We start from the raw sequence: 23,705 nt of genomic DNA on the forward strand, positions 1-23,705 counted from the left end.
ATATTGCAATCATATTTTATAATATAATTATAATTTATAAAGTGTTATGGGGTTTTTTTCTTTGGAACTCTCTGAATCTCTTATATTTGAATGTTTGTTTAATTTCTTCTCCAAGTTAGGGACATCTGAGCCTTTTCAATAGTTTCACCTTCTGTACCCTCTTTCTTGAAACTTGAATATGTGGGCATTATTTCTGCTATCTTGGTCTTTAGACCAATTTTTAAATTAATTTTCTGATTATCATTTTATTTTTATGCTTCTCTTTGCCACAATTTCCATTTTACTAACTATGGAATAGTTTTTGTTCTCTTTAAGTGCCTTTATTGTATTCTTTACCTTGGAGAGTGTAGCTTGAATTCCATTGTGTTTGAACCTTTGTAAGAGTGTCTCGCTTATAGTTATATATCTCTATATAGCAATTGTTTATTTTTCTGATTTCCTTTAACACTGTTATAAGCGATGTTTTACACTCTTCTTAAATAAAATTGTATAGTTTATCACATTTTATTTTCCAGTAATTTTGGTTTTGTGCCATCTTTTGTGACAAATTCCTACTTATCTTTATTTGGTTTGTTATTGTGTTACTACTTTGTAATGATTATTACAGCTGTCTTTCCATAAGTTTTTGTGTAGTTTTATATCAAAATCATAGGCTACACATTATAAATTGGAGTTCTTTTCCTAGAATACAGTCATATGCTGCTTTATAAGTTGATACTCCAGTATCTATTGAGCTGAATAGAAGCTAGTGCCAACTCAGGTAGAAATTAAGGCAGTAGAGAATAGAGGTTACCACTGGCCCATACCACAAATTTAAGTGTTTCAAGAGAATGCTAGTATCTCATCTGCGAGTGTAAGATGTGCAAACTCTTTCTCTTCTAGGTCAATTGTACACTCATCACATCCCAGGGAACTCTAGGGTTTCATTTTCCTTGATCTTGAATTAGTCTGTCTTATAGATTCTGAGTGTCAAAAGTTTGAGGGGAATGTATATAGGGAAAGAAATTCAATATGGAACTTAGACAAATTACAAAATAGTGACCTCCAAATTTAGAGTACTTTTGATTATGTTTTTTTATTTAATGTAATTTTTGGACTGGAGCAATAGCACAGTGGGTAGGGCATTTAACTTGCATGTGGCTGACCCGGGTACAATTTCACTGCCCCTCTCAGAGAGCAGAGCAAGCTACTGACAGTATCCCGCCCTTACAGCAGAGCCTGGAAAGCTACCTGTGGCGTATTTGATATTCCAAAAAAAGTAACAAGTCTCACAATGGAGACATTACTGGTGCCTGCTTGATCAAATCTATGAACAATGAAACAACAGTGCAGTTCAGTGCTAATTTAATTTTTATTAAGTTTCTCACAATAATTTATTACATTCAATATTACAACACCAATCTCACCACCTATAAACAGTGCCACCACCATTATTTTAAATTTTCCCAACCACTGCCCAAGCCTGTCCTGATAGCAGGCTCTAAATAATTTATTTTGGATTGCTTATTATGAATAATTTGCTAAAAATGATTGTGGAGAGCCACCATGGGACCATGCTTTGTAGCGTTCTTTGTAATCAACACCTGTGTGCTTCGAAAACAACTCCTAATAAGGAAACAGGATGTCTTGCCACGCCCATAAGCTGTGACTAACCTATCAGCTGCAGATACTTGGGCGTAAGGAGGCAGCGAGGGGAAAAAAAGGAGGGAAGCTGCCTAGCTAGGTGGGGGATTCCTCCTCGTTCGTCCTTCGTTCCTCTTCTTTCCCGTTTTGCATAAGAAGGTCTCTGAATAAATCGGTGCCAGAAGAATCTCCGGGTTGTGTGTTTTCTTACAGCTGGCGTGCCTGGGTGGGCCCGAACTATCAACTAAAGGTAAGAATAAGCGTTCGGTGCGCCCCACTCTAGAAGGTGAGCGGGAGATCAGGATTTTGTGTGTGTGTGTTGCGGATTAGAATCCGAACAGCAATCCCCCACTAAGATGGGGCAGATTCTGGGCCTTCTCAAAATCTTTTATATTTTTTCGAGCCGGACTGAAGAGGGCAAGTCATTTATGAATTTGATTCAGTCTCTCTCCCGCAGAATAGGAGACTCGGAACTCTACATTTCCAGAGACCAACTCCGGTCCTGCCTTAAGGTAGTTTATGAGGTTAACCCATGGTTCCCAGACGAAGGAACTTTAGAAAGCAAGATTTGGAGACAAGTTAGGAAAAATGTCTATAAGGTATCTAAGAAAGGGACTAAGATCCCCTGGAAATTCTGGACTACATGGGAGATTGTTAATTCTATTCTTCTGTTTTTGAATAGTGCAATTGATGTAGAGAACATTAGGAATAATACGGCCTCAGCTCCTCCCACACCTAAGCCTCAAAAAGGTTGTCATAGTATAAATATTTCTCAGACTAAGGAATATAGCTCCACGTCCAGTGCATTAGATGGAAGTGATGCGGGTTATGAGTCTATCACTTACTCAGATTCTGAATCCGAGAGTGACTCAGCCAAGCAGCCTCCAGACCGCTCGGGACATGCTCCCAATCGCCCAGTCCAGGCAGAGAAGAAGCAGCATCCATCTTATCGTAGGTTAAGGATGGATTCTCTCAGTTGTTTCAAACAGGCCTGTGTCTCGTATGGGCCTACATCTCCGTACTGTAGGGAGTATCTTGCATACTGGAGTAAAAAGTCCTACTGGGTACCTCATGATTTTCACATGGTTGCTAAGACATGCTTAAGCCGTTCTCAGTACTTGGAGTGGAGAATGTGGCTCTATAATGAGGCCAAGGCAAAGCTTCAAGGCCTAGGCCATGCTGGACAAAACTTTTCAGGGATTAAATTGACTTGTGAGATGTTAACTGGTGAAGGGAAATGGCGCGACCCAGAAAGGCAAGTCACCTTGCCTCCTGCTGTTCTTGCTCATGTCCATGACGCAGCCCTGCGTGCATGGGAGAAGGTTGAGGCAGAAGCAGAATTTAAGGGAAGTTTTACAAAGATTTTCCAGAGAGCCTCAGAACCTTATGCAGATTTCATAGGAAGGTTGATGAAAGCTATTGAAATGCAGGTTAAGGATAAGGCAACTCAGGAACTGTTGACTAAACTATTGGCCTTTGAAAATGCTAATGAGGATTGCCAGGCCATTCTGGGCCCTCTTAAGGAGAAGGAAGACATAATGGGGTACTTGGACGCATGCAGGAATGTTGACTCTGCGAAACATAAGGTGCAGGTCTATGCCTTACAGAGACAAGCTCAGAAAAGATGTTTTAATTGTGGAAAACCAGGCCACTTTCGTAAAGATTGCAAAGCACCCCCAAGCAGTGCTATGAGAGCACGTCCTGGGCCCTGTCCCAGGTGTAAGAGGGGAAACCACTGGGCCAGAGACTGCAGAGCCAGACTTGCACCTCCCGGGCCCTGTCCCCGGTGTAAGAGGGGAAATCATTGGGCCAGAGATTGTCGCTTTAATTTTGATGCAGTGAGTGATCCCAACTCGGCGCACCTGCAAGGGGACCAGCCCCAGGCCCCGCAAAATCAGGGGATGTTCCCAGTTTCAGCACCTTTCCCCAGTGTGGAGTTTCAGAGCTCCAATCAGTATAATCGCTGCAGCCAGGGACGGCAGGAAGCACAGCCTATTTCCTGCCCTGATACAGTTACTACAACCCCTTTCAGTATAGAACACTGCAGCCTTAAGCCCACCACCTCTGCATTTTCAGTGGATATATGGAATGTTAAATCAAATACAAAAAGGAGGTATGTCTCCACTTGATTCCTTGTCCCTGACATTGTTTACTTTAAACTTTTTAAATTTACCTCAGGGAGAACCCTATACAGCAGCTGAGAGGCATTTTCAGGAAGATGCACAGCCTCAAGAAACTATTAACTCTCCCATTTGGATTAAGATTGACAAAGAATGGGTAGCAGGGAAACTCCTCATTCGAGGAAAAGGCTATGCTTTTGTTTCAACAGATGATAACCCCACTAAGAAACTTTGGATCCCTTTAGTCTCATCAGAAGCAGAATTCAACCACCTGATTTGGATCTCAGACCAACAGAGTCTCACAACCCTTCAAATTCCAGCTCTGATTCATCGCCAAACTGATCTCAGCTGGAAGTCACAAGGAAAGAAGAGGAGCCGGCGTCAGAGGACCTAGAGCAAAGGCCTCTAGCTCCTTACACATTTCATGAGGTCACATTAAGACCTTTCCTTATACTCTTATTTTTCAGGTCGTGGATCAGACAATGCCAGGCCTCCATATTTTGAATTAATAATACTTTACTTCTACCCTTTCCTTGAAATTCACAGGCTCCTGAAGAAGAAAGGAATGATTTGGCAGGAGCACCTTCTCGTTTACCTCTGGGATGTCCTTTTGTGTTGGAGCTTCTCTGACTTTTTCTGTTCACAGACATGGGGATAAAAGCCCCGGTTGTGGAGGCTTCTAGTAACTTTAGAGTATTTTTTCAAGCGTGAGCTGTGCTGTACCTAGGATTGCCAAGGCAACCTTACCAAGATAGTTCAAGGAACCCGTGTTAACCTGGGCCAGGAGTTTTGTTTGTGTTTTTCAGCAGGACAGGGTAAAACCAGTGTGAATTCCTGAACACCTGACACAGAAGACCGCGCCTCCAGTAGACCAAGATGTGCAAACTGGTGCTCCTGCTCAGCCTGGTTCTTGTGCCAGTACGAGCTGAAGAGGCAGCTTTCTGGGCCATTGCTACAACATGGCCTGTTTTAATCCTGTCCTTACCCATCTTGATAAAACCAGAGTAGAAAGTCCCCTCCATTTATCAAAGAGTGGGTGGGTGTGGGAACAGTACTATCCTTATTGCTTCTCGCTGCTTTGGTTTTTGCCTGGTGTCTATTTAAAATGCAGCAAGTACAACTATTTACAAAGGCGTGATATTTGCAGGTATCCCGGCCCTGGAGGCACGGCAATCCCCCAAGCTTTGGCTTGCAACTTTGAAACAATAATCTCACTTAGAACAATCAGGTCTAGCTGGATGTAGCAAAGGTATTATGCAGCTGAGAGCCCTTAACTGCAGGGGACCTCCTGTAGTTGAGGAGTTTGAAAGGGTGCACTATACCCCACCTGACCCTTGGACCAACCTAAGACAGGGACCTACAAGCGAGAGGGCTCCCAATGACGGGTAAGGCCAAGGGGGCCGAGGTCGCTACGCAGACTAGATGTTCTAAAACAAAAAAGGGGGAACTGTGGAGAGCCACCATGGGACCATGCTTTGTAGCGTTCTTTGTAATCAACACCTGTGTGCTTCGAAAACAACTCCTAATAAGGAAACAGGATGTCTTGCCACGCCCATAAGCTGTGACTAACCTATCAGCTGCAGACACTTGGGCGTAAGGAGGCAGCGAGGGGAAAAAAAGGAGGGAAGCTGCCTAGCTAGGTGGGGGATTCCTCCTCGTTCGTCCCTCGTTCCTCTTCTTTCCCGTTTTGCATAAGAAGGTCTCTGAATAAATCAGTGCCAGAAGAATCTCCGGGTTGCGTGTTTTCTTACAAATGATCAAAAAACTTTTCATTAGAAGAAAGTTTGTGAAGATTGTTGTATCTCATCCTGGAGCCATTAGGCCTTGTATAAAAGATTAATAGTGTTGTTGCAGGTTGAGCCTTGTGTGCGAATATTTTGTCAATTGAGATTGGTTGCCTTCTACTTTACATCCTATCCAACGTGTGGTGTGCTATTCCTGGTACATCAGTGGTGTAGAGTGTGAGATGCCATGGCCACATGCTCTAGGAATTCTAAAATTTTAAATAGGGTGTTACAGCTGGAATTAAATTTTTAACTGAATGATGACTTTGGGGTCCAGAGACATCTCTGCAGTTTGTTGATCTCTCCTGAGATTGGTTCATGAGTATCTGTATCATGGCCAGTTAATGAGTTTATATGGCACCAGAGATAGTTTGTGGGCATGAAAACCAGGATCCAGGAAGCAAAGGGGGATGAGGAAAGTCACCTACCCCTGACTCCTCCACAAGATCCTGGAGATTTTAGTCACAAACCCACATCCCTGAGCTGTTCGAGATTCATTCGTGGATGTCTTGTCCTGAGTCAATGGAGACTGCTGGCGATTGGGTTCTGGAGGTTTTTGGCTGCCAGGGCTCTGTTTGGGCAGTGTGGGCTCATCTAACTCCCTCTGGGGTTCGTCTGATGAAACTCAGTCTGGTGTAGGGTCTGGGAGCATCTCTCTAAAGTACTTGATAGTCAAAGTAGTAGTAATATAAATAATGAGGTTATTCAATTAAAAAAATAAATGACACTTTCAATTCAGGTATTCTAGACTTTTACTAGGGAAAATATTCATTTTAGTTGAAGACAAGATCAGGGATCACCCCAATTGTAAAGGTAATTGATTATTACAAAGACTAGATCCATTTCAGAGTATTGTAATGAGGAGAACAGAGATGGAGAAATTTATTTCTGGAAGATTTCTCAGTAACTCCTCCCATTCATAAAACCCACTGTCTTTCTGGAGAACACAGACACCTTTCTTGGTCACTATCCTGGTTAAATGCTACTATGGTAGTCAGGAAACCTATTAGTGTCCAGGTCATATTCAGTCATTGGCATCTCTACTATTTCCTAGCTGTTTAGTATCTGCCATTGCTGGTTACTTCTATTCAGATACAGAGATGTGCTCCCCAAAGTCTTCTCTTTAAGGGAAAGACTCTTTATCTAGCCTAGTTATGTGTGTGCTCTTCTCGTCCACAATGTCCTAAGTATCTGAGTTCTTATTGTAAGAACTTTAAGGTTAAAATTATATTGTCCAACTCTCTCAATCTTCACAGGATCACAAAAGCACTTGGCAATTTTAGTGGTTACGTCTACCCTCTTTGATATCATCTGCCATATATTCCTGTGAAGCAATTCCTCAATCTGCTACATCTTCAGGTTGAGACTTAGCCATGTTTCTCATAGCTGAAATAGCAGTAAGAACACCTGTCCAGATCTTTTCTCATCTGCTGTTTTGCAAGAATTATTCTTAAAAAGTGAAATAATATACTTTAAATCACTCAGCTTTTAAATTTTATTTTATTAAGGCACTGTGTTTACAAAGTCATTCATAGTTTAGTTTCAGACATACAATGTTCCAGCTTTGATCCCACCATCACTATCAATTTCACTCCACCAATATTTCCAGGTTTCTCTCCAAAACCTCTTCACCCAGCCTGCCATGTGACAAACACCTTTTTAAGTTTGGTTGTTGATGTTTGCATCTCATAATTTCATTGTTGTTGATTCTGTGATTTAGAAATTTAGCTCAATCATTTCTTAATGCCTCCCATATACCTCAATCCAGTTATTCCAAATATCACATATAAATGATATCATTCTGTGTTTATGTGTTTATAATTCTTCTTCTGGCTTGCTTCATTTAACATATCTTCCAGTTACATCCATATTGCCACACACTGCATGTTAATCATATTTTGATGATTTTCCCTCAGAATTATATTTCTAAAATTAAACACTACTATGCTTGTAGTTTTGATTCTGTCATTCTGTAAGGTATACCACTGCTTACTTATACAATGTTTTTATCCACTGGCCTATAAATTAATGTATAAATTTCATATCCAGTGGTTCTATAATCATTTTATTTATGCCACTTGACATATCACAAGACCACTTCATATTCCTGGAAATGAAATGATTGACAGAGCACAAGAAAGTTCGAGTTTTCCCAAAAAGGTTATGATATAAATGTAAAGACCGTTATCAGCTGGAATGTTGAAACATTTTGCTTCAAAATCTAAGTGAATTTTGAAAAATTGAATTTCCCTTTTTGTCATCATCTATTCTATTATAATTCAATTTTATTTTCATTTAAATTTATTTCTTCCTGGGGTTGAAATATTACCCTCTGTGCCATGATGATCAGATGATAGTGATTATTCTGCACTTTCTTCTTCATATAACACATTCTTCTGTTTTTCACTCTTTTTTTAAAGAATTCATTGTTATTTTTCCTATTGAATTTTATTTTTTAATTATTCATTTATTATTTTTTAATTTTTTAAAATCTTTTTATTTGTGAATTACCGTGAGGTATGGTTATGTACTTACAAATTTTGTGTTTGTGTTTTAATCATAAAATGATCGAGTACCCATCCCTCCACCAGTGCCATTTCTCCACCACCAATGATCCCAGGAGCCATCCCATCTTCCCAACTCACCCCATTCCTTTGTAGCCAGGCATTCCCTTTTGTTTTCTCTTTCCTTCAGGTGTTGTGGTTTGCGATAGAGGTATTGAGTGGCCGTCATGTTCGGTCTATAGACTGCTTTCGGTTCGTGCCTCCCTGCCCAAGCAGGTCCTCCCAACATTCTTTACTTTTTATTTCCTTCTCTATATGAGTTGCCTTTTTTCCCAGCATGTGAGGTCAGCTTCCAAGATGTGGGGCAAGCCTCCTGGCCCTTATCTCTACCATTTTTGGGTGTGAGTCTTCTGTTCTATTACTTTATATTTCACAGATGAGTACAATCTCTCTAAGTCTGCCCCTTTCTTTCTGACTCATTTCACTTAACATAATACTTTCTATGTTGATCCACTTACATGCACATTTATGGCTTCATCTTTTTTAACAGCTGCATAGTATTCCATTGTGTAGATGTACCAAAGTTTCTTTAATCAGTCATCTCTTCTTGGGCACTCGGGTTTTTAGATTTTGGCTATTGTAAACAGTGCAGCAATGAACAGACAAGTGCAGATGTCATTTTTACTATACTTTTTTGCCTCTCCAGAATATATTCCCAGAAGTGGTATTGCTGGGTCAAATGGGACCTCAATTTCTAATTTTTTGAGAATTGTCCATACTGTTTTCCAAAAGGGTTGGAAAGTCCCACCAGCAGTGAAGGAAAGTCCCTTTCTCCCTAAATCCATGCCAACACCAATTGCTTTTGTTCTTTAGAATGTGGGCCAGTCTCTGTGGTGTGAGATGATATCTCATAGTTGTTTTGATCTGCATCTCCCTGATTATTAGTGATGTAGAGCATTTTCTCATGTGTCTTTTAGCCATTCGAATTTCTTCTTTGAGAAAGTTTCTGTTCATTTCATCACCCCATTTTCTGGAAGCTGGCCTCAAATGCTAGGGGGAAAAGCAGCTCAGATAGAGAAGGGAACATCAAGTAAAGGGAGTCCATAGAACCCACTCAGGCTGGGAGATGTGTGCCAAAAATAGACTATAGACCAAACATGATGGCCACTCAATACCTCTGTCACAAACCACAACACCCAAAAGGAAGGAGAGAACAAAAGGGAATTCCCTGCCACAGAGGCGGGATGGGGTGTGGGTGGGAGATTGGATGGGGGTGGTGGGATGGCTCCTGAGATCATTGGTGATGGAGAATGTGCACTGGTGGAGGGATGGGTACTCAATCATTGTACGACTGAAACGCAAACACGAAAATTTGTAAGTTTGTAACTACCTCACGGTGATTCACTAATAAAGAAAAATGAAAATAGATAAACCATTAAGATAAGGAAAAAATAAACCCTTTGACATAAAAAATATTTATTGCTGATTTGTTTCTGGAAGGCAGAATAAAACATGACTTACATATTAAAAAATAAAGTAAAATAAAATAAAATTTCTTTGCTTTTGCATTATCGTGTGTGGACTTGGTCTTTCCACAATTGGGTATCTGAAACTCAGTAGTAGTATTAGGCACAACAGTAGAACAATATTATAACTTCAGAAAGATTTTGTGGAAAGAGGATGATGTTGCACCACCTGTAGACAGAGCCTAATTTGGGACACTGAACCTCTGAATTTGGGAAATGATAACAAGAGAAGACAAACTACCTCACTTAGTAAAACTTGTTCATTGTAGAATAACATTGGGTTTGTTCTTTCAGTCTTGCACAGGGAACTTAGGTTTATCGTGTTATACCCATCACAGTGCCCCGAGTCAACCCCATTCCTTTGTTTATCAGTAAACTCTTTTCTGCACCCTCCTTCCCAACCAGTTAATCACCTTTTCCCTAATGGATTCTGTTAGCTTGCAAGATACAGATCCTTGTAAGGACACTGAACTTGTATTGCAATTTATGTCTTTTGCATAGTTTACCTTAAAGCAATGTCCTTTCTATAAGAACATAGAAAGACAGTCAATATTATGCTCTTGTAACTTGGGAGTTGATTGACTCAATAATATTTACTCCTGGGCATATGCTTTCTCGACTCAGTTTCCCTTAGTTCCTAGCACCCAAAAAGCAGGGTCCTGATGAGTAACTGAATGGACCCAGGGCAAGCTGTGAGCTACCCTGGCATCAAAATGGGCCAGGCCAAAGCACCACAATACTCAACTACAAGTTGAGAGCATGGTCATAGACAAGTGCTGTCATGATCCAAAAGCAATGAGGAGATTTTCTGGGGCTAGGAACACTAACCTGGCCTGAGGACTGTGGTCTGGAATCTATAGTGAGATGTCCTTGGGAAGAACCAAACTTTAAGTTTGATATAACTCTTACTGTGCTCATTCAGAATGACATTGCTAGAAATATTAGAAGTAAATTTACTGTAACTATTTAAGTGGATTATTACTGAGGAAAAAAGAAAATTAGAGACCCTGGATGGGATCCTGCACTTAAGCGGATCTCCTAGTAATCTGGAGTAATCTATTTAGATGAGATTTTATCCTTGAGTTAATCTCCTAGAGGAGTGGCCTTACCTCTCTTTGTTGATTTGTTAATGTTCAACCCACCTTTGTATCACCACTCTGTGTGACTGCTATATAAACTAAGACTGTAAGATCAGAGGGGGCTCCAGAGAGAGAAGCAGAAGGGCTCTGGAGAAATCAGAAGAAGAGAGATCAGTAGAGAGATCAGTAGAAAGCTCGGTAGAGAGATTGGTAAAGAGATCGGTAGAAACCAGAGAGAGACGACAGGGACAGAGTCACAGTTAGAGAGACAAACAGGAGAGCACAGCAGCACACACAAAAGCAGAGCACAAAGGAGGAGATAGGGAAAGGAGAACCAGCCAGAGGAGGCAGAAAAAGAGTTCAGGGAGTCTTCAGAGCGAGAAGTAGTCAGAGTCAGAATCCAGAGGTCAGAGTTAGAGTCAGGGGTCTGGGATCTAGGAATGAGGGGCTAGGAAGGAAGACTGTGTAAGAAGGGAGAAACAAGAGATTGCTTCCTTCGCTTGCCCACTGCCAACAGCCATCCAGATCCAGTCCGTACACAGTGACTTGAGAGCACCGAACAGGAGCAGCGAGAGAGAGCTGCCCAGAGAGCCCACTAACACACATCACCCTTCCACCCTCACGCTTGTATTTTTTACAGTTCATTATCAAGAGAATACTATAAGAATTGTCTTAGAGTCCAGAATTTCATATTAAGTCCCAAAGCTTGCCCAAAATCCAATCCTTTTTTTCATTTTGTCAGTTCTAGGTGATGCAAAAGCAAAAATGCAAGAGCAAAGGAACTTTATTTTATTTTATTTTATTTAATATGTAGGTCATGTTTTACTCATGGACAGAACCATTCTTTTTTTTTTCTTTTTGGGTCATGTAGCGATGCCCAGGAATTGCTCCTGGCTTTGCACTCAAGAATTACTCCTGCCAGTGCTTGGGGGACCATGTAGGATGCTGGGAATCGAATCAGGGTCGGCCACGTGCAAGGCAAAAGCCCTACCTGCTGTACTATCACTCCAGCCCCAACAGAATCATTCTTGATAGGTCTACTTGTCCAAAGGTTCTGTGGTCTTCCTCATACTGTTATTATTTATTTCCTACATATTGTTGAATAGATGCCAATGTGAGAATTCAACTTTAAATTAAAGGGTTTTGTGTGTGTGGAAGTTGAGGGCATGTCAAAGGGAAATCTCCTTTCTCCTTAGAGTATTTTTTAGAGGCACCCTCTCAACTCCTTCATATCTGACCATCTCCACAGATGCCAAATATTCTTCTTATTACTCTCTTCCCTACACAGAGAGTTTGCCAGAGGGAGCCTTCAGGATGCTTTGTGTCTATTCTCAGTGTTTCTGAAGCATCCTTTATGGGCACTCTGATTATGAAGAGTGTGGATGATTATAAAGCTGTCTGGATTGGTCTCCATGATCCTACGGAGGTGCCCCATTATATTTTCTTACCTATTCCTTAATAAGTTGCCATTGTCATCCACAGTAATCAATATCTAATCTGCCTTCCTAGTACATACCATCTAGAGATCTGAAACTCAGGAATTTGTGAAATGTTTGGGGGAAAAAATCACATGTCCAACGAAAGACCTGAGTTATGTGGAGATTCTTTAGCATTCAGGGGAATGATTCAGCCATCCCACTGCAACTCCCATGATAAGCCTTCCCATTCAGTACCCAGGTAAGACAGATTTTTATATAGTATGCTGAGAAATTCACAAATGGACACTGGATAAATTTATTCTATGTAACAGTTACCCTTCAATACTCAGGGGGTACTGACAAATGAGCCACACCAAAATTTCATCTACAATGTTATTCTGAGTGGTTCCAATGGATATGATTGGTGTTGGGATTGGCCAGTGGTAGTAGCAGAGAATTAGGGAGCATTTCCCAGACAATAGTGCTGGTTCAACACCTGAAAGAATAGACTGTACTATACAATACATAGAAGATTACACAGTGTTTCTGTGAAGGACACAGTTGGAAGACAATGATGTTTATTAATCTTACTTAACTCTTTTCTCTTCATAGGACCTTCATTTCAATGTAGGTGAAAGGGAGTGAAGTAGTACTGATGTGAAGAACTACAGTGCATGGATGAATATACCATATTCCAATACCATAGTGTGGCTATCGTGGAAATATGATCCAAACCTCAGGTGAAAAACAGAAGACCATCTTCAGAGAAAGTTTCATTACCCAGTCCAATTTATAAATCTGGTTTTTCTGAGATATCGCTGAGCTGATAGATACAATGGAGCTATGTTTTGCTGTTGCCCCTATGTCCTTTCTCATGTCTTCTTTCTCTAATTCCCTTTCCTGTGAAACAGGACACTGGTGAAGATAAATGTGTGTTTTGTGTTCTTAGCCCAGATTCTGGGATGATTTTCCAAAGCTTCACAAATTTCATTAGTTAGACCAGCTCTTGTGTCTTTCTAGGTTTTGAGAAATGGAAAAATTATCACTGTGAAATGAAGTTACCATGTGTCTGCAAGTCTAAACATTAGAGTGATTGAAAAATCAGCAATCAGAATAAGGCATGCATCTCATCAATAACATGGTACTAAGATGAAGATATATCAGAGAAGAATATTCTTTCCAATATTTAAATTTGACCTATTTTTTTTTACAATATACCTTTTTCCCTGGACTCGAGTGATAGCACAGCGGGTAGGGTGTTTGTCTTGCACGCGGCTGACCCAGGTTTGATTCCTCCATCTCTCTCTGAGAGCCCAGCAAGCTACCAAGAGTAGCTACACACCCACACGGCAGAGTCTGGAAAGCTACCTGTGGCGTATTCTATATGCCAAAAACAGTAACAACAAGTCTCACAATGGAGACCTTACTGGTGTCCGCTTGAGCAAATTGATGAACAATGGGACGGTAGTGTTACAACAGTGCTATGACCTTTTTACCTGACCTTATTTTACTCTTTTTTAATTTTTTTTTGCTTTTTGGGTCATACCCGACAATGCTCAGGGGTTACTCCTGGCTCTGCACTCAGAAATAACCCCTGGCAGTGCTCGGGGGACCATATGGGATGCTGGGAATTGAACCTGGGTCGCCTAGCATGCAAGGCAAATGCCCTACCTACAGTGCTATCTCTCCAGCCTCTGCCTTATTTTACTCTTGCAATGAAATATTACATGTTTTAGGCCACACTTGTGTGATTTTTGTACTCTGTTCATACAAAAAAATTTTGAGGAAAAATTTTGTGGTATGTTCCTTTTTCTTTCCGGCTCTGGAGAATTGATGAATTTTGCTTCCCTCCAGTGCACTTTGTGTCGATGAGTACCTAAGTACTGTGCAGGTGGGAATTATGTTGTAAATAGATAAAGACATTTCTCTGCCACATTTCCTACCGAACATTCCTCCTGAACAAGTCACATAAATAGCATCAGTGGGGGTATAATTTATGTATAATATGTGCTGTGATTTTTCCTACTCTTTAGTTTTGGGGCTGAGCCATGTAGTGTTGAGGTACTGCTTCTGACTCAGTCCTTGAGGATTGCTCCTGGCAGTGTTCAAAAGAACATATGCTTTTCTGTCATGCAAAAACAAGTGCCCATTGAGCAATTTTTCAGCCTTACCGCACTGTCACACTTTCAGCCTTACAATATTTAAAAATCATTCATAGCCTGCATTTGAATATGATTTTTCAAATGATAATATAATATAGAGATGTTGTTTTGGAAATATTATTTTGTAAATGAAATATTCTCTATAAATATGTGAAATATTATATATCAATATATAAAATATATATTTTGGATTTGGGGGAAATATAATAACAAGATTGAAGGTTGAACATTTGGTTATAGTGCACTCTTGAACACTGGAAGTTGTGAATTCTTAAAATGAAAAATATAACACATTGAAAATCAACATTAGCTACTTTAAGCTAATCACTGCTGGCAGTAGAGGCTGCAAAATGTATAGAGTACTATCATTCATTTCATTTAAAATATATAGAGCAATCTTGGGGCTGGAGCGATAGCACAGTGGGTAGGGCATTTGCATTACATGCGGCCTACCCAGATTCGATTACCAGAATCCCATATGGTCCCCTGAGCACCTCCAGGAGTAATTCCTGAGTGCATGAGCCAGGAGTAACCCCTATGCAACACAAGGTATGACCCAAAAAGGAAAAAAATAGAGAATCTTGTGCATTTATTAGAACAAAATTTACTATGCTCTCAAACTTTGGGAACCTACAATATAATTTTGAGTATTAGTGATATGCACATACTAATGGTAAGACTTTCAGGAGCTTAAGCCTAAAGAGCTTCATCATTCAAGTGTTATATAGTCTGGGATTGTACTAGGTTCTCCAAAAGAGAAAATAACATTTTCAAATCTTTCCAGATAAAAATAATTACTCCAGGTATCAAAGTGTTAAAGAGGTCAAGGTGCATGCCTTGCATGCAGCTAACTTAATTTGATCCCCCACACCCCAAATGCTTCCCCAAGTAACGCCATGAGTGACCCCTGAGCACAGAACTAGGAGCAAGTCCTAAGCTCTGTCAAGTATGGTCCACACCCCCCAAGGGGAAAAGAAGAAAGAAGGGAAGAATCTATATGTTACTCCTTACATTCATAAACACAAAAACCTCATTAAAGTGCTAGATAAGCACAATTAATAAAACAAGTTTTAGGCATTATTTCTTGTATCAATATTTAGGTGCTATGTCTTTATCCAGTGGATTTAATGATGTAGTATAATTGTGCTAGAGACCCAAGAATAATTCACTTACACGGCATTGAGATAGTTCCATAAGATTGTACTAAAGGACTAGGAAGAAGCATGGAGGCATGTGCTAGAGCCCTGGTTTGGTTTCCTACATTATAAACCACCCCCACCTTACAAGCATCACCAGGAAAAGACCTGGAGCCTCCAGAGGAGTGCCTCCTGCCACTGCCCCCCAAAATATAGAAAAGGAAAAAGTATTCTTTAGAAGCTTATATGCTAAAACAAAAACACAGCTATCTTTAAAAATAGGACCTTAGGAGCTAGAGCAGAAAGTAAAGTGGGCAGAGCACTTGTTTTGCACACCGCTCACCCAAGTTCAATCCCCAGCACCCCATCTGAACCCCCATGTCCTTCTAGGAGTGACTAAGCACTGCTGGGTGTGGTCTAGACCTCAGCTCCCCAAATCGCACTTTAGCAAGGACTGGAGGGCTAGTACTGGGGGCAGGACACCTCTCTGGCACACAGATGCCTTTAGTTTGATCCTCAGAGGGCCAAATGGCCAGGAATTGCTGCTAGGAATGATACCTGAGTGCACAGCTAGGAGCAATCCCTGAACACAGATGTGGTCTCAAAATACACAAACAAAAATTAGGAATTTACCATCATTTAGTCTATGAGCATAATGCTGACACACAAATCAAATTTCCATGATTTCTAGTCACTGATTTGCTAGCGTAAATCACTTATTGTCAATCATGTATTTACATAAACAAGCATATTTTCAAATGAAAAGGTTTAGTTTTTCCAACTCAAGTCTTAACGCTCATAAACTGTTCAAGGAATTTTGTGTTATAGGAGATATGTGATTTTTTTCACAGGTTTTTGTTTGAGAATTCATACTGCCTTTGCTTTCTCAAAATTAAAAAGATTTAAAATAAACTATTTGAGGTACATAGGCCCAGGCTTTGTTTAGGATGCAACTCTCCTTTTTTTTGGTATAAGATACTGACATTTACATTTCAATTCTCTGATTTTAAATTCTTCAGATATTTAAACCAAAGACATATATTGTTAATAATCCTGATTGCTTAAGTCTAAGTTTATCTGCAGGCCAAATTGCTACTTCCAGAGAAGGCTTGTTCTGAATATCTTAGACAGATTCTTCTGAACCTCTGCAGGATTTAAGGCATTTTCTTTCCCTTGTGCACTATATGTTATCTTTCATTTTATTTTATTTTAATGCAGTTGCTTTCAGCAATATTCTATAACTGTGGTTACTGAGTCTCTAAACTACTATTTATTAAAGTCAGAAAACATTTAAAATTACTTTAATGATAAAGTTTTGGCTTTCATTCAAATCATCAGTTTAAGTTCAATTTAGAGTTGGGTATGGTTTCATCTCAAGTTTTAAAAGGTAACAATCCTTCAGATTATGTCTCCAGACTGTGAACTAAGCCTTTTCCCCATGCCAGCCGAGAAGGGGAACTAGCCTTCTTCCTCGGTTTTTCTTCCCTTTGTGGGCAGAAGCGGCGTGGCATCCGCCATATTATAGAACTTTTAAGCAGGTATGAACTTGGTGGCGTGGGAAGGAGAAAAAAAAATGTGTTTTGAACTTGAAACAGCAGGACGATTGGGCAGTCTCAGGCCGGGGCTGATACTGGCTCGAGCTCTGCCGAGATTCGACCTGGGTGGCCATGCTTTTGCACGACCACTTTGCTGCTGAACGACCAAGATCCAGAAGGCAGTTACATGACTTCTGGTCCCAGCAAGCGCTTGCAGCCATGTCTCCAGACTGTGAACTAAGCCTTTGCCCCATGCTTCCCCAGGAAGGGACATGATGCAATTTCAACATAAATCTCCCTGGGCTTAACTACTAAAATACAGAAATCCTAAACCTAAATCTTAAATCTAAGCCTAAAGAGACTTCTTATCTCTTCATTCTCATCAATGGAAAACTAATTATCAAATGCTTTCTTGTCAGTAGGGCCATATTTTTGGGGGTAAACTCCAACAACAATAGTGAGTTGTGTGTTGAAACTCCAACAATAGTGAGTTTTGTGTTGAAATATGGAATGTAATCAAGGTAAAGAGAAAATGAAGTGAAATTTATTAGTTATGCAGGTGCGGGTGGGGGGTGGGAGGTACATTGGGGTTTTTTAAATGAAGTGAAATTTATTAGTTATGCAGGCGGGGGTGGGGGGTGGGAGGTACATTGGGGTTTTTGGTGGTAGAATATGGGCACTGGTGAAAGGACAGGTGTTTGAGCATTGTATAACTGAGACATAAGCCTGAGAACTTTGTAACTTTCCACATGGTGATTCATTAAAATAAATTTTAAAAAAAGGTAACAATCCAATTATTTTTGGTTTATTTGACAGTCAATGAATTCAAATAAGTCTGCCATCATTTATACAGAATAGAAATCACTATTTATATTTCCAGTTTCCATTTATCATCAGCATTATTTCTGGGTTCTTTCTTCCATCATACTGATTGTAAACAAATTCTTATTGCCCCCCCCACATACTAACTATTTTAAACTGCCTTTCTCTATAGTCAAAGTATAACTGATTGACAATATCAAGATTCTTTATTCCAAAACTGAATTTAATAATTTTGGCCAATCTATTGCCAAAATTAATATCTTCTTTGGCCTTTCAACTATTGGTACTGTCCTTCCCCAAATAAGCGACCATTCTCTCTCTCTCTCTCTGTCTCCATATATATGTGTATGTATATATATGTATATTTATATATATATATATATTTTATCACCCTAACTCTTACAGGCATAAAATAGACTCACACTTTCTCTTTGAAACCTGCTCTACATTCTGTGCTGGTTAGACATGCATTCCAACTTGGAATTTTTGGGGGCTTTTTTGTCAATAACAATCTTGTTATCTTTATTGATATAGTAATTCTATTTCTGTTTTTTAGATATAAAGCTATTTTCTTAATGCTTTACGAAGGATTATATTTCTCTTTACTTCCCTCTCAGTATTACTTTTATATATCTGATTCTGGTAATGTGCTTTCATTTTCATTTGTCTTGAAGTAGTTTATTGTTATTTTTCTTTGTTTTGCTTTTTGTTTTTTGGGATGTACCCCTGGCAGTGTTTGGGGATTACTCCTGTCCCTCTCGGCCCTAAGACATCCCTCCTGGTGCTCAGAGGACCATATATAGTGCTAGGGATGGAACGTGGATTTGCTGCACGCAAAGCAAGTGTCTTAAGAGTTATTCTATCACCCATAGCCTGATATTTACCTTAAAATCTTTCACCCCTCCTTATATTTAAATTATAATATGGCAGGGTAGAGTTTTCTCATGTGAAAATTCTAATTCAGTTAGAACTTTGGGTATATTGTGACATAACTCTTCTGTTCTGGGTAGTTGTTAGGAGTATCTGTAAGTGACTTTGTAATGTTTCCTACTGCGTGATTTGTATTATCCATTAGTTTCAAGTATCCTTATTTGTGTTTCTTTTTTTCCCATAGTCTACACTCCCAACAGTGTTGGGGAACCCAGGACCCTCTCTCAGCTACTTTCTGTTGATTCATAGCCTCAGCCCTGAGGTGAGTTTCTTTGTCTGGGAATATTTGGGGACCAAATACCACACTCAATGGTGATCCAGGGACCATGAGAAAAGTGAGATAAAACTACAAACTAGAACTGAGCAGAACCACCAAGATGTCTTCTCCCCTTATTATAGAGCGGTTAAGATTGTACATAGATTTTAATCTGGAGAGGTTATTTTGTTTGGAAACTTTCAGCCACTGTATTTCTGTTTCTTAGAATTTTTCCCAATCAGCTACTGTTTTAGTTTTTCTCCTTTTGGAGCCACTCTAATTTCCTTTTATTGTCTCACTTCCTTTTATTGTCTCACTAATCTTACATTTCACAATTTTTATTTGCTATTTTGTTTTGATATTGCCACTGTCACTGTCATAATTTGCATCTCATTATTCTAACTTTTTTTTTTTTGCTATTCTGGTCACACCCAGCGATGTCAGGGGTTACTCCTGGCTCTGCACTCAGGAATCACCCCTAGCAGTGCTCAGAGGACCATATGGGATGCTTGGAATTGAACCCAGGTTGGCCAAGTGTAAGGCAAATTCCCTACCTGCTGTGCTATTGCTCCAGGCCCCACTAACAAATACTTTTTCATGGTCTTATCTAAATATTATTTTCTTTTATTTTGGATTTTATATTTTGACACCCAGTATTTCTGTTTGAAGCTCTTGTAAGTGAATCTCACTTCTTGTTCTAAGAATAATTTTGGTTATTGTCTTTTATTTTTCCTCATTTCGTTTAAGATTGCTTTAAACAAAACATTCAACTCTTTTATAGGGAAGTAAACTAGTTTCATTGCAGTTGAAGTTCCTAAAATTTTTGTTTCCATGATATATAACAAATTCTTATTTCTTCTCATTTTTTTGATACTTAGATTAATATAATCCTCAGTACTTAATGGTATTTTTCATACTTTAATTTGTGTATGTTAGGACCACATCCAGCTCAGTGACAAAAATCTCTTTTCTTTGAGCTTAGGGAATCAGTCCTGATGGTGAGATGCCAGGGATAGAACCTGTTTCAAACCATTTGAATGGAAGGTACTATTAGTACTAGTACTGGCTATACTGTTGCTCCAGCCCTCTTTCCTTGTACTTCTCATGCCTCCCTTGAAAGATACTTTGAGGTTTGGTGCTCTAGGCTCTCATTAGGGAAAGGAATCACCACAGCTCAATACAATGCCAGTAATGGCCCCAGGTAATGGATTTAAAGGTACTTTCTTGAAAAGCAAAAGACAAGTTACTAAAAAAGTATTCTACTTAAATCTTATAGGATATTGTGCACTTGTGTCAAACTCGTTACCCAGCACGAGCACATCTTGGTTACTGGCCACCAGTAATGATCTCCATATTTTCAATTTTCACACATCAGAATTATATTTCTGAGTTCTCTTTTATTATACTGAAACTGATTAGTATCTCCTCACAAATACAAAAAGAATAACACAATGAATCTATGTATGTATGTGTAAACATCAAGCAAAGGAAATTTATTAAACATCTGGACTATATTTTGTATTTTAGCACATGATGGTTATGAAATGATTATGAGAAGAATGATATTTTGTCTTAAAATATTTATTTTGCATCTCTAAGAAATAATATCTAAAATAATGCAATTATATAATCATATCTAAAATATTATAATCCTTACCTTAGAAAATAATACCCATAAAAGATTTATTTCATATTTTTGTTGTAATAGAAGGACGATCCCTATACGCAGAGAAAGTAGGTTATCTGAAACACAGCAAAGGTTATTTTGGGAGATCTCTGACAGTTACATGTACAAATTTTCCATTTCTTTATAGCATTGTAGAAACAATGATTATCACCAAAATTTATTTGGTACTAGTGACTACATATGGGAAAATATAAAAATATTTTATATTTCCTTACCTAAATATGTTTCCTTTAACAATTTCTAGTCCCTTTCTTACATCATCGTCAATATTGCCTTCTGTTGCCATGACCAGTTTGTCCTGGATCCTGCTTTTCTTCTCGGCAGCGTTAGCTCAGATACAAGGTAAGAAATCTGTTCCTCCGCCTGTGGGTGCATTATGAATTTTCAGTTAAAGGAGTTGGTGAAGGAATTGTGACAGATGTTGTAGCATGAGGTAAATCCTGCCCAATTAAAGTAACTGGAAAATATTTTATCATCACTGTTCCTTTTGGTAACTGGTGGTGGGAGTGGTAATACTGGTACATTAAAATTAGAATAATATCATTTATGAATTTTTCATTGATCTCTATGTACTAGATAGAAGAAATAAAGTAAAGCATCTGAAGGAATTATGTGGAAGGAAAATGATTGTACCAGTTCTAAGTAAAGCCAGAGTGGGAAATAGAATTTAAAGTTAAAAGTCAAAAGACGGAAAAGTGTCTTGTTTAGTAGAGCCGAGCTATTTTATTGATTTTATTGATCAGTAGCTATTCATACTGTTCTTGATCAGGACACTCAGGAAGAAAGCTTCAGACCCACTGGTCACAGAAACAAGGTGTCCTGAGGGGTACTTCTGGCAAGCAATCTGTGTAGGGAAAGATAAGGAGGAGGAGCTTTTATATCAAAATAAACTGATCAAAAAAATTTAAAAGAATTCACAAAATAAAAGGTATCATCGTTAGATCAACAACTTGGTCTCATAGGTGAGCCATATTCCTACTCTACTTTTCCTCTCATTTTGCCTCTCTCTTTCTTTTCTTCCACCCTAGGTGGTGACTTTGAGAAGGAATTTACCCTTCCACATTTCAATTGTCCAGCAGAATCTGTGACGTATTTCTCTAACTGCTATATCTTATCTGCAAGTCCAACTTCCTGGATGGATGCCAATGTAAGTGTTTGATGACTAGCCTTTAAACATATGTTTATTAGATAATACGGAGGGATCTTTGCTCTCTAAAGACATCACCTCTCACTCTCTCTGCCAGATCATCCCCCAATATAACAAGCTCCTCTTCCTCTATCTTTCCCTACACAGATTGCTTGCCAGAAGTATCCCTCAGGACACCTCGTTTCTGTGACCAGTGGGTCTGAAGCTTTCTTCCTGAGTGCCCTGATCAAGAACAGTATGAATAGCTACTATGATGTGTGGATTGGGCTCCATGATCCCTCAGAGGTGACATTCCCATCTTTTCTTAGTTACTCCACAAGTTCTATTGCCATCCAGGACACTTATTTTCCTCTGACTACCCAATAAGTACCTTAGAAAACCCTGAAGCTCTGAGACATTCACTGACATTCTGAGAAAATCCTTTATTGTGTCTAATAGAAAAGCTGAGTTTTGTGAAAGCTCTTGGTTGAAAGGTGAAGTCCCATTATCCCTCATTATATTTTGGGATTTTTTGTTTTGTTTTGGGGGCCACACCTACAGATACTCAGGACTTCCTAATTATTCTATGCTTAGAGACCACTTCTGGAAAGACCTGGCGCCATATAGGGTGTGGGGAATTGAACCTGGGTCAGCTGAATGCAAGGCAAGTGCCTTACCTGTGGTACCATCACACTGGCCCCTCTCATCTAATATTTATAAAATTTATAGAATGGCTTTGCTACTTACTGCTTTGACATCACTGATTTTGTACATTCTATACTGAGAAAATTCTAAATAATCATTAGCCAAAATTTTTGTCTTTAAACTATACTTTGTCTTTGCCATTACAAATCTATATATAAATGCACCACTAATTACTATTCACTTGCTGTATGTTATTATGCAATTTAGAGTGGTCATTCCGATTATAGCTTTGGTGATTGGCCAAGAGTAGTAGCAAAGAATTAGGGAAATTTTCCCAAAAGAGACAGATCAAACCTAGCTTCTGAAATAACATACCAAGTTTCCTGATGTTTAGGAGGTGATTGAGTGATTATTGAGGGACACATGTGAGGATGAAATCTCTAGTGTCCATTTGTATATTTTGCTCCATCCTCTACTTCCTAGGGCCTCCGACCTTATGGAAGTGGATGGGAATGGAGTAGCACTGATTTGATGAACTACAATGCCTGGGAGGTAAATCCCCCAATTCCATATTCTGGCTACTGTGGAAGTGTAACCAAAAACTCAGGTAAGATACAGAGGACCATCTTCAGTCCAAATCTTTCCAAGCACTTAATACCCATTTCTAAATCTGACTTTTCCCAAACCTTGTTGAGTTGGGAGTTACAATGTTGGATTGTTCTGTAATAACCCCTCTTCATATTTTTTGGAAACTCCTATTGATTGAGCAGGTAAATATTTTGTGATGATGAGTCTGAGGTTTTGAACTTAAATCAGAATTTGGAATGCTTTACTGTTTCTATGAGATATCCTATGAGATAGGTTTAATTTAGCACTTTTTTTCTCTCTAGATTTTTTGAAATGGAAAGATAATAACTGTGATGCTAAGTTACCCTATGTCTGCAAGTTCAAATATTAACCAATGTGGAGAGCCATCAAGTTGAGTTAGGCATACAGCACATCATTTATATGGTTTCAAGAAGGAAGATACACCATTTTGCAAGCAAACGTTCTCCACATACCCTCAACTTGATGTGATCCTTATAATATTGCCAAGCCTCATGTGACCTTTCCTTTTTTGTTTTACTTGGCTTGGATTCAAGCAATGAAATATAAATGATCTTAGATGACACTGTGCATTTGTACTCTTATTTTAGCAAGATTTTGAGGAATAATTTTATGTGATAAGAAATAAGATACGTATATAATACAAACAAATCCATATCATGGATGAACGTATGGATGAGTGGTTGGATGGATAATGGATGAGTGGATGAATGTCAGAGAAGGAAACTTTCCCCTTTTTTCTTTGT

General features: G+C 39.1%; 1 protein-coding gene across 1 annotated transcript in view; it reads left to right on the forward strand.

Annotated features, from left to right (window-relative positions):
- The window catches only part of LOC101540921 (uncharacterized), a 44,333-nt gene extending 21,022 nt beyond the window's left edge, over positions 1 to 23,311 (forward strand). Inside the window, exons 7-10 of the mRNA XM_055121308.1 lie at positions 20,827 to 20,924; positions 21,705 to 21,729; positions 22,837 to 22,960; positions 23,244 to 23,311. Of these exons, the coding sequence (XP_054977283.1) occupies positions 20,827 to 20,924; positions 21,705 to 21,729; positions 22,837 to 22,960; positions 23,244 to 23,311 (315 nt within the window). The remainder of the gene's footprint in view (positions 1 to 20,826; positions 20,925 to 21,704; positions 21,730 to 22,836; positions 22,961 to 23,243) is intronic.
- The last annotated feature ends 394 nt before the right edge of the window (positions 23,312 to 23,705 follow it).

Source organism: Sorex araneus, chromosome X (assembly GCF_027595985.1).
Source record: "Sorex araneus isolate mSorAra2 chromosome X, mSorAra2.pri, whole genome shotgun sequence".
Lineage (NCBI taxonomy): Eukaryota > Metazoa > Chordata > Mammalia > Eulipotyphla > Soricidae > Sorex > Sorex araneus.